The sequence below is a fragment of the Onychostoma macrolepis genome, chromosome 25, assembly GCF_012432095.1.
Source record: "Onychostoma macrolepis isolate SWU-2019 chromosome 25, ASM1243209v1, whole genome shotgun sequence".
NCBI lineage: Eukaryota > Metazoa > Chordata > Actinopteri > Cypriniformes > Cyprinidae > Onychostoma > Onychostoma macrolepis.
This window is the reverse complement of record NC_081179.1, coordinates 11,163,956-11,178,008: the sequence shown is the minus strand read 5'-3', so window position 1 is coordinate 11,178,008 and position 14,053 is coordinate 11,163,956. Positions and strand designations below refer to the sequence as shown.

At 35.3% G+C, this 14,053-nt stretch overlaps 1 protein-coding gene across 1 annotated transcript in view; it reads left to right on the top strand.

Moving 5' to 3' along the window:
* si:ch211-266k8.4 (USP6 N-terminal-like protein) overlaps window positions 1–6,121 on the top strand; it is a 46,493-nt gene extending 40,372 nt beyond the window's left edge. Inside the window, exon 13 of the mRNA XM_058768055.1 lies at window positions 5,786–6,121. Within this exon, the coding sequence (XP_058624038.1) occupies window positions 5,786–5,864 (79 nt within the window). The 3' untranslated portion in view covers window positions 5,865–6,121. The remainder of the gene's footprint in view (window positions 1–5,785) is intronic.
* The last annotated feature ends 7,932 nt before the right edge of the window (window positions 6,122–14,053 follow it).

Genomic DNA, 14,053 nt, shown 5'->3' with positions numbered 1-14,053 from the left:
CTATTACCTTAAATTATATGCATGACTACACTCTCTCTGTACTTTCTCCACTGGATGCTCCTGTCACCAAGACGAATTTCTTGTGTTTTTGTGTGTGTAAACACACTTGACAATAAAGTGACAATAAAATCAATACGCAATAATTGTACTTTATAAGGGAGATTGCGTACTCGAGGAAAGGCACGTCTTATGTACTCGCTTTGCAAATGTCAGTTAGTGCGATCTTATTGTTTTCGTCAGCATATGTTTGAAAATCGTAAAATGTTATATTAGGAACTGTATTTAACGAAAATAAAGGCATTTATTTATCAAGAAAGAAAGAAAAATGTCAAAGAAATAAAAAACAAAAATGAAACGAAACTAACAGCAGTTATTGAAAACCAAACTGAAGTAAAGTAATAATTATCAAAAATAAATAATCGCTTTCGATTATATACATATTTGACTGGCTTTTAAAGTTTTATGTGGGACAATAGGCTATTGCCATATCGAAATCTAAAATTTGAGCTTTTATACTGTAGCTACCAATCCTTCTAGACCTCAAAATGCGTTTTAAATGTCAGAATCAGAAAGAGCTTTATTGTCAAGTGTGTTTACACACACAAAAACACAAGAAATTCATCTTGGTGACAGGAGCATCCAGTGGAGAAAGTACAGAGAGAGTGTAGTCATGCATATAATTTAAGGTAATAGAATGAAATATAAGGCTAATAATAAACAGAATAGACAATGCATTAAAAAACAATAACTATGGTAATAAAAACATAGATAAAATAGAATTATGAATGTGCAAATGTTTTAGGTTATGTACAACATATAGAGAAAATAGAAAGAATTATGAATGTGCTATTTTACAGATGAAAAGTTTTGAGAAGTTATGTACAGATGGACAGTCCTGAGATGTTAGTTATTGTTCAGGTGGAATATAGCCTGAGAGAAAAAGCTGTTCTTATGCTGTTCAGTGATGATTTATCTGTGTCCGAATGCAAGAACAGACACAATGTTTTAGTATTGAAGGCCAAAATAGACCTCAATTAGGCTAATTCATGCACATGCATGCTCTTGTTTTCTTCTTTGTAAGATGGCAGAAGTGATGCAACCGGAAACTGTAATGCCTGAGCTCAAAATAGTTTCTCGTGCCCACGCGATAGTTTCTCGTGCGCACGCGAAAGTCGTCTTTTTTTCTTTTTTTTTGCCAATGTCCCTTTAGGGGCTCCGTAGATTACCACTATTTTTGATAATACATTTGTGTTAAATCATAAATCTAGACAAATTAAAACAGAAAATATAGAATTTAGGGGGAAATAAATAAAACACAGGGCCATTTTTTAATTAATTGGACATGCTTTTTGATTACAAAAACTTAATATAATCATTATAACGGAATCCAGAAAATATTATAGGGCCCCAAGTGAACATAAATGACAAAAAGCACCAAAAAGTTGTTAATATAACTGATGCACTACATTTTATGTCTTCGTAAGTGGTAAAGGTGAATAGGCTTGTGTGGGGAATATAGGAGAATTATTTTGCATATTCAAACTTGTACACAAGAACCAGTGGTGTTTGGTGTCACTGACGTCAAATCTGGTGTGTCAAGTTTGAATATGTGATTTAAAGGGATAGTCCATCAAAGAATGTTAATTCTATCATCATTTACTCACCTTAATGTCATTCCAAACCTGTTTGTTTTTCTTTCTTCTGTGGAACACAAAAGAAGATATTTTGGTTACCGACGTTCTTCAACATATCTTCTTTTGTGTTCCACAGAAAACACTCAGTAGTTTCTGAATATCCATTTAATGTCTCTCAGATCTCATTCTGTCTGTCATTCTCAAAGTAAAGTTTAATTATTTTGGATTATATACCAACCCGGCTGCAAATAGAGGCATCTGTCACTTATGATCACTGGTGCTCGGTTTCTAGGTTTCCAGACAGTCCGAACCTGCTGTTTTCCCCTGGGTCTGGCCGTTCCTCACCTCCATTGTCCACCAGGCCGCTCTGTCTCAATGGCTCTCGCTGGGCCTCCTGCACCTCACAGTGCCGACAAACGGCTAAATCCTGCATGGCTAAACTCTGCAGGATAATCTGCTTAAACACAATTGCTGTAGACCCCAGAGGGTGTGCAGCGGGAAGCAGCTGGTCCATACGGACACATGCTTCATACTCCCATCATTTGATGGACTGTAGAGGTCTCAGGCTATGGAGCTTGAGAGAGACACATTGTGATGGTGTTTTTAATCTGAAAGCATGCTTGGCGTGCCATTTTGCCACCACTGGGCTCTTGTTGTCTGGACGTAGTGATGTGGAAGCAAATCGGTCCTATTCATAGCTCCAGCTGATGGATTTGTGATGCTCCAAAGCTAGAAAACACTTTTAAAGCTTGGTGTTTTGATGGACAGAAGAGGAACTATATCACAGTTTTTTAAAGATTTATTTTTGGCTTTTTTGCCTTTTATTTGATAGGACAGTAGTTAGACAGGAAACGAAGTTGGAGAGAGAGATGGGGTACGGGATTGGGAAAGGTCCGCGAGCCATTCTTGATAAAAATCTGCTGCCATCTACCAGGATGATGAAAATGAAATGAGGGTGGACATTTCAGCAAGACAATGATCCCAAACACACAGCCAAGGAAACTCTCAATTGGTTTCAGAGAAAGAAAGTAAAGCTGCTAGAATGACCGGCCAATCACCTGACTTGAATCCAATAGAAAATCTATGGAAATAATTAAAGATCAGAGTTCATAGAAGAGGCCCACGGAACCTTCAAGGTTTGAAGACTGTTTGTGTGGAAGAATGGGCCAAAATCACACCTGAGCAATGCATATGACTAGTTTCTCCATACAGGAAGCGTCTTGAAGCTGTCATTACCAACAAAGGCTCGAAGTATTAAATAAATTTCAGTAAGCGTGTTCAATACTTTTTCCCTGGGTCATTCCATTTTATTACACAGAACTTAATTTATGAACTTATTTGTATTTTTTTCTTTGTATGTTTGGATTACGTAGGTTGTTACCGACATCTTGTGAAAATTTTATGTCAACAGCACCTTTAGAAATATATTTACTGAGAAATTAAATAAATATTAAATATATGTGAATAATTTACAGAGCAGTTTGTCTTTACTGTTCCAATACTTTTGGAGGGCACTGTATGTGTGTGTGTGTGTGTGTGTGTGTATATATATATATATATATATATATATATATATATATATATATATATATATATATATATATATATATATATATATATATATATATATATATATATATATATATATATATATATATATTTTACACACAGCGCCTCCAAAAGTATTGGAACAGTAAAGACAAAACTGCTCTGTTGGCTGTGGAGTCAAGACATTTACAAATATGATTAAAAGATGAACATGAGACAAAACTACAGAATGTCACATTTTATTATTGGGTGATTCAACACATAGATGTTTTACCAGCTAAGAAGATCAGCACTTTTAGAGTTTCATCCCTCTATCTGATGTGAGCATAAGTATTGGAACAGTTGCCTCACAGGTCTTTCTAAGTGATCAGCTGTGTCCTGTTGCATTAATTCTTCAGATATTAAAAGCAGGGAATGTGTCGTATCAGTTATATCCATTACTTCTGCATTCTGAATCTTGCATTCGATGATGACACACACAAACCAGGATGAAAATGAGGGAGCTGACTTTGAGAGAAAAGCAAGCAATTCGGATGCTAAAAGAAAAGAGGAAGTCAATTATAGCTATAGCAAAAACAAAGGGCATGGAGAAATCAAGAGTTTGGAAACCACCAGCAACCAACAACAACCTGATCGGCTGAGAAAACAACAGTAGTTGATGACAGACAAATCATAAAAGCTGTGAAAATGAATCCTAAAAGACGTGTCTGTAAAATCACCAACAACTTCCAGAAAGCTGGGGTGATGCTCTGACAATCTACTGTCCTCAGGAGACTTTGACACAGAATTACAGAAGCTACACAGCAAGATACAAACCTCTGACCAGCTCCAAAAATAGAAAGGCAAGATTAGAGTTTGCAAAAAAGCACAAAGGTGAGCCAGAAGAGTTTTGGAACTGTGTTTTTGGACAGATGAGACAAAGATGAACCTTTATCGAAGTGATGGGAAAGCATAAATGTGGAGAAAAAAGGGAACTGCAATGATCGCAATCATACAGCCTCATCTGTAAAGCATGGTGGAGGTGGTGTCATGGCTGCCTCTGGAGCAGGCCCTCTCAACTTTACTGATGACTTAAATGTATGATGACAGTAGAAGAATGAATTTGAAAGAGTACAAAAAAATCTTGCCTACCAATATTCAAGAAAATGCCACCAGATTCATTGGGAAGTGCTTCATATTGCATCAGGACAATGACCCAAAACACCCTGCCAGTTCAGTCAAGGAGTTTATCAGGGCAAAGAAATGTAAAGTCTTAGATTGCCCAAGTCAATCTCCAGATTTAAATCTGATTGAACATGAATTTCAGCAGCTGGAGAGGAGAGTAAAGGCAGAAACTCCCCAAAACAAGCAACAATTAGAATTGGCTGCATCAAAGGATGAGACAGAGAGTCTGGTGATGTCTATGGGTCACAGACTCACTGCTGTGATTACACGCAAGGGATCTGCAACTAAATAATAGCTTTTAATCTTTTATATCTGCCTTATGTTCAACTGTCCCAATACTTATGCTCACATCAATGAGTGGGATGAACTCTAAAAGTGCTGTTCTTTTTATTTGGTAAAACATGTATGTGTTGAAACGGCTAATAATAAAATGTAACATTCTGTAGTTTTGTCTCATATTCATCTTTTCATCATATTTGCAAATGTCTTGACTCCACAGCCAACAAGAACAATTTTGTCTTCACTGGTCCAATACTTTTGGAGGGCACTGTGTATACATACACAAAAAAGTAAACAATATTAATAATTTTATATAATATTGAAATATATAAGTTTTGGTTATTTTATTTAATAATTCAAATTAAAATGTCAATTGGTTGGATGTCAATTTTTACTAAAACTAAAACAGACATGTATATAAATATGTTGTCTGGTCACACATTCGTTTTCATATTTGTTGTTGTACAATATCTTGTAATCCTAACCTCAACCCAAACTTAATACATTTCATACAAAACTAGATCAAATCCATTCAAATATTTGATTCCATTCGATTTTTGTTGTAGCCTTCATTTAATGGATATATTTTAAGTCAAAGTAGGTTCATTGAACGTAATTATTTTTTTGAGTGGTTTTAAGAGCAAGATGATGTTCAGCAAAGACCAAAGTGATATTTCGAGCGCTTCTGAGAGACGAGAGCGAGGAAATGAAGGACGAGAGTGCTCTTGTTGCCTGAGGTGCCTTCAGCTGAGAACACCTCATGCTTTTAGCACTCAGTTTTGTATAGCACAAGCTGCAGGGCCCATAAGAACAGTTGTTACAGCGGGTTGTTTTTGTGGCTACATTTAATTTAGTGGTTCACATAAGGCTACATACGCGGGATATGCATTATTGCCCTTGTTGTTTTGAATCTATGCTAGTTGTAATGTTAGTTATGCAATTCAATGAAGCATGTATACGTTCAATTTTTTAAACATTGTTTTATAGTCAAGCAGGTCACAGGTTCGATTTCGTAAATGAACCATGACCTGGGCAGGTACAAAGTCTCTGGCCATTATCATTGTGATCATGGGACTGTCCCAATTATTATGCAATTATTGTTCTGAAAGTCATTTTGATGCACACCCTGAATAACTACCTCTCTGTGTTTGTAAACACAGGCATGTGGCGCTGAACGAGAGAAACTTCATCACCTGCCCAATGACAGCAAGTCAAGTGCGAGAATCACAGCTAATTTGAGCCCTCGAGGAACTGGTCACGGAACAAAATGTGCTCACTTCATAACTGCTCAATGAAACACAGTCATTTGACAAATAAAGCAGGCCCTGCCTGACTCCTCCTTCACTGTCTCTGACCACGTATTGCTGATATGCATTACCAGCTTTACATAAGGTACATCTGTTCATGTATGAATGTAGGATTCTCAAAACCTATTATTCAGTCAATAATTTAGGGAATGTCCGTATTTTAATGTAGCTTTTATATTCATTTAATAAAAAATGTATTCATAATGAACTTATGGCTTCTTGTCTTTAATTTTTGAAGATCTATCTGTATGTCATTTGTCTGTCTGTCTATCTGACATTTATCTATGTGTCTGTCTGTCTGACATTTTTCTGTCCATCTCTCTATCTGTCTGTCTGTCTGTCTGTCTGTCATTTTTCTGTCCATCTATCTATCTGTCTATCTATCTGTCTGTCTGTTTGTCTATTTATGTCTATCTGTCTGTCTGTCTGACATTTTTCTGTCCATCTATCTATCTGTCTGTCTGTTGATCTGACATTCTTCTGTCCATCTATCTATCTATCTATCTGTCTGTCTGTCTGTCTGTCTGTCTGTCTGTCTATTTATCTGTCTGTCTGTCTGATATTTGTCTATATCTATCTATCTCTCCGTCTGTCCTCGCCCAAGATGTTTCAAACTAAATTTGTTTTCTGGAGATAATTGGAGTTTAATTTGTAATTCATTTTCATTTGGGAAAACAGCTACACAAAGATTGGTAAAAAATAAAATAGACATGTTATAGCATTGTATCTCGTTATATAAAATTACATAAACTGGAAAATAAAAAATCACTTTTAAAAAGACTTTTAAAAAAATCACACCCTAATTTAAAACAATTAACCAATGGTTAACTTCCTAGCTCTTTATTTCCATCCTGTTAGGATTATGCTATGTTTATATAATTTATTGCTAACTTGATCCTGCTGTACTTCAGCTGAATTTTTGTTTTCATGTGTAAAATGTCTCATTAAATTTTGAGAGAAATAAAAGAAGCAGTTTTAATACTCTGTATATTTCAATGAAAAACCGACCTTGTGACTAAATGAGCAGTGTGGATCAATTTTTATCCCACAGGCCTCTCTGCTGTGGCTCCACAACATCCTATAGTAAGAGGTTGGCAGTAGCAGTCCAGTGACGACATACAAAAACACAGACAGCAACTCCTATTTTTTATTTTTTTATATGAAGCGTGAGTGAGTGTTTGTGCTTATGCAAGGGTGTGTCATAAAGCGTCTGACTGTCACAGCCCTGTAATTATCTGAGGTGTAGGTTTCAGATGAGCAGTGCCACACGCGAGCGAGTCCTGCACTGATGTCATGTAACAGTGGAGGAGCCGGTTTCTGTTTTTCTCTCAAATCTCCTCTGTTTGTTTCACTTCATACCCCTCGAAGGCCTTTTTCTGTTTGCAAGAGAGCATATAGATTCAGTTCTCAAACGGCTCCGCATCCACACGCTGTTGACATCAATTGCAAGTCGAATTCGTAATCGTGTGCCGTTCTCAACGTGTCTGCCTGCTAAGTCAACATGAAGACCTCCATTCACACACAGGTCGTGTGAAAAGCTGATTGATTACTTTGAGTTAGTCTTATCATCAGTCTTGTTCGATTTAGACACACAGACCTCACACTTTCACTGGCTCATTTCACCTCAATGCTGTTTAAGGCTTGGAGAAGAGCCAGTAGCTCAGGCCACCCATCCAAAGCGTCTTTAATGGCTCGAATTAATGTTAAACTGAATATTAGTCATTGAATACTAGCTAAAATTGTTGTTGTTGTGTAGCGTATTAATACAACATACTGTGCACAGTGTTACTACAAATTAAGGTCCCACTTTATATTAGGTGGCCTTAACTACTATGTACTTACTTCAAAAAATAAGTACAATGTACTTATTGTGTTCATATTGTATTGCAAAACTCTTTTGCTGCTATTGAGGTGGGATAGGGGTAAGGTTAGGGATAGGTTTGGTGGTATGGGTAGGTTTAAGGATGGGTTAAGGTGTAAAGGATGGGTCAGCTGTGCAATTATAAATGTAATTACAGAAATTAATTACAGATGTAATTACATATAGGTATTTTTTTTTAAATATAAGTACAATGTAAAAACATGTATGTACACAATAAGTGCATTGTACCAAATGATTAATTTAAATGTAAGTACATAGTAGTTAAGACCACCTAATATAAAATGGGACCCAAATTAAAACTAAGAAGTAAACTGTAAAAAGATTTTTTCGCCGTTATAAATAAAGATTATTATCTTCATATATATTTCAATCTTTCTACTTCAAAATCTCTTCAAAATTTAATTAAAGTTTACTTGCAATTTGTTTATAGTTATTTGTGGAATGTACTTGCAATTCATGAAAAAAATAGTTTCGGCCAAATATTTTTCAGTGTAGACCAGATTTTCTGAAGAAGTTGTGGGTGGTTGCCAGGTCATAGCTCTGCAATTGTTAAGGTGTTTTGAGTGTTTTTAATGTACTGTTATGTGGATATAGTGTTCTGGATGGTTGCTAGGTTGTTGCTAGGGTGTTCTGAGTTGTTACTATGGGTTAAGTGGTTGAGAAGTTGTAAGTGACTGCTAGGTGGTTGCTGTTGTGTTTTAGGTGGTTGTTAGGATGTTGTGGGTTGCTGTTGTGTGATTGCTAGGGTGTAACCGGATACTTTTTTATTTTTTTAGCTGTATTGATTCTAGTAGTATTTTTTTCAATTCATTTTCATCGTAATGATTTTAGAAAATTCCTCAAAGACTTCTAAGCCTTAAACAAGCTCAACCAGCTCTGAGATGAATCACAACATTACAAATTTGATTTGAAGAAAAAATAAAATCTGGATAAAAGACCAAAGGTCCTCTTATAGTTAATTAGGGAATGAACTATAATTCCATGAGTCACTGCAAATGACTGATTGATCCGTTATAATTGGTACTCATGGTACATTTTTTTTCAGGATTCTTTGACGAATAGAAAATCGAAAAGAACAGCATTTATTTGAAATGGAAGTCATTTGTAAGATTATAAATGTATTTTTGCTTTTAATAAGGTCTTAATGATATCAAAATGTTTGATACCATGGAAATGTCATAATTATTGTCATCAGTGTCAATATCACAAAAAAAGACTAGGCTAGATTAAGAAAAAACTCAAGCTCACTGAAGACAAGTAAACAGTCAGCAATTAAATAAGAATAAGAAACTAGCCTACTAGTAATAGGACAAACTACAGTAGAACAAATAAGAAATGCTACATACATTGTATAAAAGTAATCAAATGCGTAAAAACACTGCATATTCTTCACTGTAATTTTTTATTATTATTATTATTATTAAAGTTGCAAAAGCGATTTAGTCGAGCAGTGGGAGATTTTCTCTCTTTTGTTGTTTGATTAACATGAATGACAGACAGCAGGTATATTAGACTGCTTTCACTTTAAGAGCTACCCGGATCCAATATACTGTTACCAATATAAGATACTTGCAAAAACAGGCATTTTGACACACAAAAGTTTGTGTATTTAATCGTTCAAGGCCTATAAAGTAGCAAAAATTACTCCGTTCAATACTCTGAGCAACGTTTTCATGTGTTCGCCTCTCTGTGTGCCCGCATACTGTATTGCGAAATGAGTTCTCTTTCACTTCTGATTGCATTTTAACGGCTTAAAATCACTTGTTTTTAAAACACAATGCTTAAACACGCGTGCAAATGACAATTTTTCGTAGCACAACAACATCATATGAGCATGTAACCGCGATAGAGATGATCCAAAATGTTAACACATTTCTACTGGTTAATCGTGTCTACCGGAATATCGCCCACCCCTAATATGTATGAGGAAAAGATTTTATCAAGAATGTAGAACGCATTTGCTGTTATAAGAAATTCTCTCATATACACACACGTCTAAGAGGCCCTCTGAGTGTGTCACAGTCCCTGAGTGATCCTGCATACCTGTGTCAACCCACTCCCACCCATCACCACATAATCCATTAGCATAGTGACCTATTAAGTTGAGGAATGCTTTGAGTGAACCTCCATGACCTTGTAATGGCTGAGAGCCACTAGTTCAGGATCAAAGCTGGATGGTTTGCTTCTCCTAAACCTGCCTGTGCACAGAGGTCAGCTTTGTTTGTATTTGAGAAACATCCCCTTCCTCCTCTCTCTAATGCGCTCGTTAATGTGACGCACCATTTATATTTCATCACAAGAAACTTATTGAAGATATTTGTTTGTAATGTGTGGGAAAACAAAAATCTGCTTTGGTCCAAGGATGGATCTTTTATCGCGTTTTGCTTAAATGAAAATGAATGTCATTTACAGTGAGTTTAAAGGGACAATTTACCCCAAAAATTGGTGGAAAACAAAGAAGATATTTTGAAGAATTTTGATAACCAAATATTTTCAGGTCCCATTGACTTCCATAGTATTTTTTGTCCATACTGTGGAAGACCCAAAATGGTTCAAAAAATCTTATTTTTGTATTTTATTTTTTGTCCATACTACAGAAGTTAATGGGACCCAAAACCATTTGATTACCAACATGGTATGGACTAAAAGTATTATGGAAGTCATACTATGTTGGTAACTGAATGGTTTCAGGTCCCATTGACTTCCATAATATTTTGAGGAAGTCTGTGGAACTCAATGGGATTCGAAAATGTTTGAACATTCTTCAAAATATCTTTCCTTTCTGTTCCATATAAGAAAGAAACTCATTCAAGTTTGCAATGATATGAGGGTGAGTAAATGATGACAAGGTTTAATTTTTGGGTGGAATATCCCTTTAATTCTGACTCATTCCAATATGATCCAGTTTCCTGAGGTTTCCAGGTCATTTGGTTTTTCACCCAAAGGCCTAACGGAAGTGAAGTGTATGTATTCGACCTGTTTAAAGTAGATACCTTCAGGCCAACAGGCTATGTTGTATTTATAGGTGCTTTTATTGGGTCAAATGGCAGTTTTCATGTACTTGTTTGGGTCGGGACAGATGAGAGCTAGTCTCGGTTCTGTCCTAAAGGGATGTCGTAGGCCAGGATATAATTTGCCTCCCTGCTGTTAGAAACACGTTAGAAACACGTTAACATCTGCCCGGGCCGTGTTTAAAAGCTAAGGGCTTAATTATTGACCACTTCCTTACTCAAGAGCTTCCGCCCCCTGAAGAACGTGTCTACGCCATCTCTTAGGCTTTGGCAGTGTTTCAGTGAGTCTTACCTTCCTCTCTTTCTGCCACAGGGTCATTTCCAGCATTTTTGGAATTTTGTGTCATTTGAGCATTTTTGGAATAAAATAAGTGACTCATTTGTCTTGCTAAGGCTAATGGACCCATTTCATAGGCCATCTCTCGATATCTTTTCCTCTTTTTGAAACTCATAGAAACACTATTTGTGAATTTTTTTTTTTTTCTTCTTTTTTCTTTTCTTTTCCCTATTGCTATTGGAGCAAATGAGAATGCAAAAAACAAGTTTACCCAATAATTACCCAATTATACAATCATGATGACTTCTGCTTCTAAAAACCGTGAAAATGTGAAAAGGATCCATTTCACGGATAATATTTTATGTATTCATGAATACAATCAATTACAATTTTTTAATTAATTTTTTGCATAATTTTAAGAAAATTACAACTTGATTGAAAATGACATAAAACTAAAATACTGTTTACAAGTAATATCCATCTTTATTTCCTTACATCCTTCTTTATTTTCTTCTTTTTGTTTATTGAGTTTTTAAATGACAAAAAAATAATTTTGAGGTACATTTGAGGCATCATTTCCACCACATCAATCAATTTTGCCACAAATTAAAGTTTTTGTTTTTTTCTTTCTTTTTTTCCTTTTCTCACTTAAAAACAAAATAGTGGCAAAATTGTTGTGGGACAGTTATAGTTTTATAATGTAAATTTATAATCCATATATAATTTATGTATTTCTATAATTTCTATAATTTCACACAATACATACTGAAATTATTTGTTTATTTCACTGTTTACGGTAGATATCATAGCTTAAATGTAATAATTCATGTATTGTAAGTTTAAAAGTGGACTTTGGAAACACGAAATATTCGAATGCCTTTTATTTATTTATATATATATATATATATATATATATATATATATATATATATATATATATTTTAAGACATTACAACAAAGAAAAAAATCTGTTCTTGACAGTCCCCCCTAAATGACCTTGTGATTCTGCAGGTTCCTTGGAATAAAAGGAGGGAAAAACAGCTGTAACAAGAGTCTGAATTTCTGTTTTTCTCTTTCAAAATAACCTGCGCACACACTCCCACTTGATTTCTGTTCCTCTCATTTCGTCAGTGCATTTGGGAAGCATTCTACAGGAAAGGGCGAAAAGCCATCTGCTTCCTGAGATTCATATTATGGGATGTTTGAGTGTTAAAATGAGCATCCGGTGCGTTCATTTTGACCCACTCTTGCATCTTCAGCCCGACAAAAAGAAAGATTTTGTTTCTCCAGACAGATTTAATGAGTTAACTCATGATGTCACCTGACTGGATTTATCATGCTAATCTGTTCATTGTTTTTTTTTGTTGTTGTTTTTTCATTAGCTATGTCCAAGTTCTTTGTTCATGTAATCAGAACCACAATTAGTTGTGATGCATGCTGTGAGTAGTTTTGAAAACACAAACACATCATCTGTCTGCATGCACTACTTCGTTTCTCCTCAGGGTCAGATGAAAAATGCATAAGCAATTAGCTAATTCTTCAAACCATAATTAGATTTTTTATAAGAAATTTAAAAACCATAATTGTTCTACCTCTAGTTTTCGACCAGATGTCAGTGCATGCGATGTAAAACAGTCCTAAGAATCACAGACTTTAGTCCTGTTAAGTATGCAATTACGTATGCTTGCATCATGGTTATTTGCCGCCAGGTCGCGTACAGGCTAACATTATTGTCTCTGATTTGAGATTACAATCGTTGACAGGTAAATTGGAAGAAAATTTGTTTTGTTTTTTGTTCTTTCGAACAAGTGCCCCAACTTGTTCTGCAGAAAACTTGTTCAGTGCCCCTTGAGTTTTCCTCCGCCCTGTGTGTTTTTGATTTGAGACTATTACTGTAGTGCAGACGGAGCTCAGCGTCATGCACAGGTGCTCTGGGAAAACACAGGAAGTGTGCGAGGCTTGTCGTAATGTCATCTTGTCACACAGAGAGCATTTCTGCATTCGTATTTAACTGTTGCGATCTTCTATTTAACCGTTTTGAGTCACAATAAACACGCTCAAGTTAAAAGTAGTTCAACTTTGTTCAAAAAGTTGTCGTTTCACTGCCCTGCAACATCAAAAATAGCCCATTTCTGCCATGGAATTTAAATAAATAAAGGAGCTAATTGTGGCATTTTATCTTCAGTTTGGACTTTTGTTTCTTGGCATTCTGAGAAAAAAGACTCCGAAGTTTATATCTTAAGTTTATATATCACTTTTCGGACTTTTTTTAATGAATTCTGAGTTTACATTTTGCAATTCTATATTGTTTTGTTTCCGCCATGGAATAAACAATAAAAAGGTAATTTTTTTAAGAATTGCGATTTAAAAAGTCATTGAAAATCAGAAGTTCCTTTTTATTCCTTGACGGAAATGTGCTTCCATAAATAACACATTTTTACATAGAAGAATAATTAAAATGCAGTGAAGTAGAACCCACGTTCTGAGGAACACTATGTCTCAGCCAAAACTTGTTTCCTCATCGACTGGGTTTGTCTTTGGCTGTCACTGGGGTCAAGGCAACGGGCCAGATGAGTTTACCTTTTGTAAATGAGTAATCCTTATTACAAACTCACATTCCTTTACTGTAAATCACTGAGGTTAAATGCAGAGAAATAAATAAAAAAAATAAATTGTGGACGACCTCTTTATACTACAAATTCCTGCCCCACATTCAAAACTCAGTTAAAACAAACATCAGTTTATCCCTTATTTTTTCTCGTTTTTTTTTCTTTTCTATTTCTATTATATTATTTTCTTCTAGTATAATTTTATTATTGTTTACAAAAGTTTTCCAAGCATAATCTGAGCGAAAATACTCAGTCAGTCCTGATACAATGCAGAACACATGCATAAGGCAGAACAGGTGGAAATAAATTCATCTATGTGAGTAATATAGCCGGATGAATATT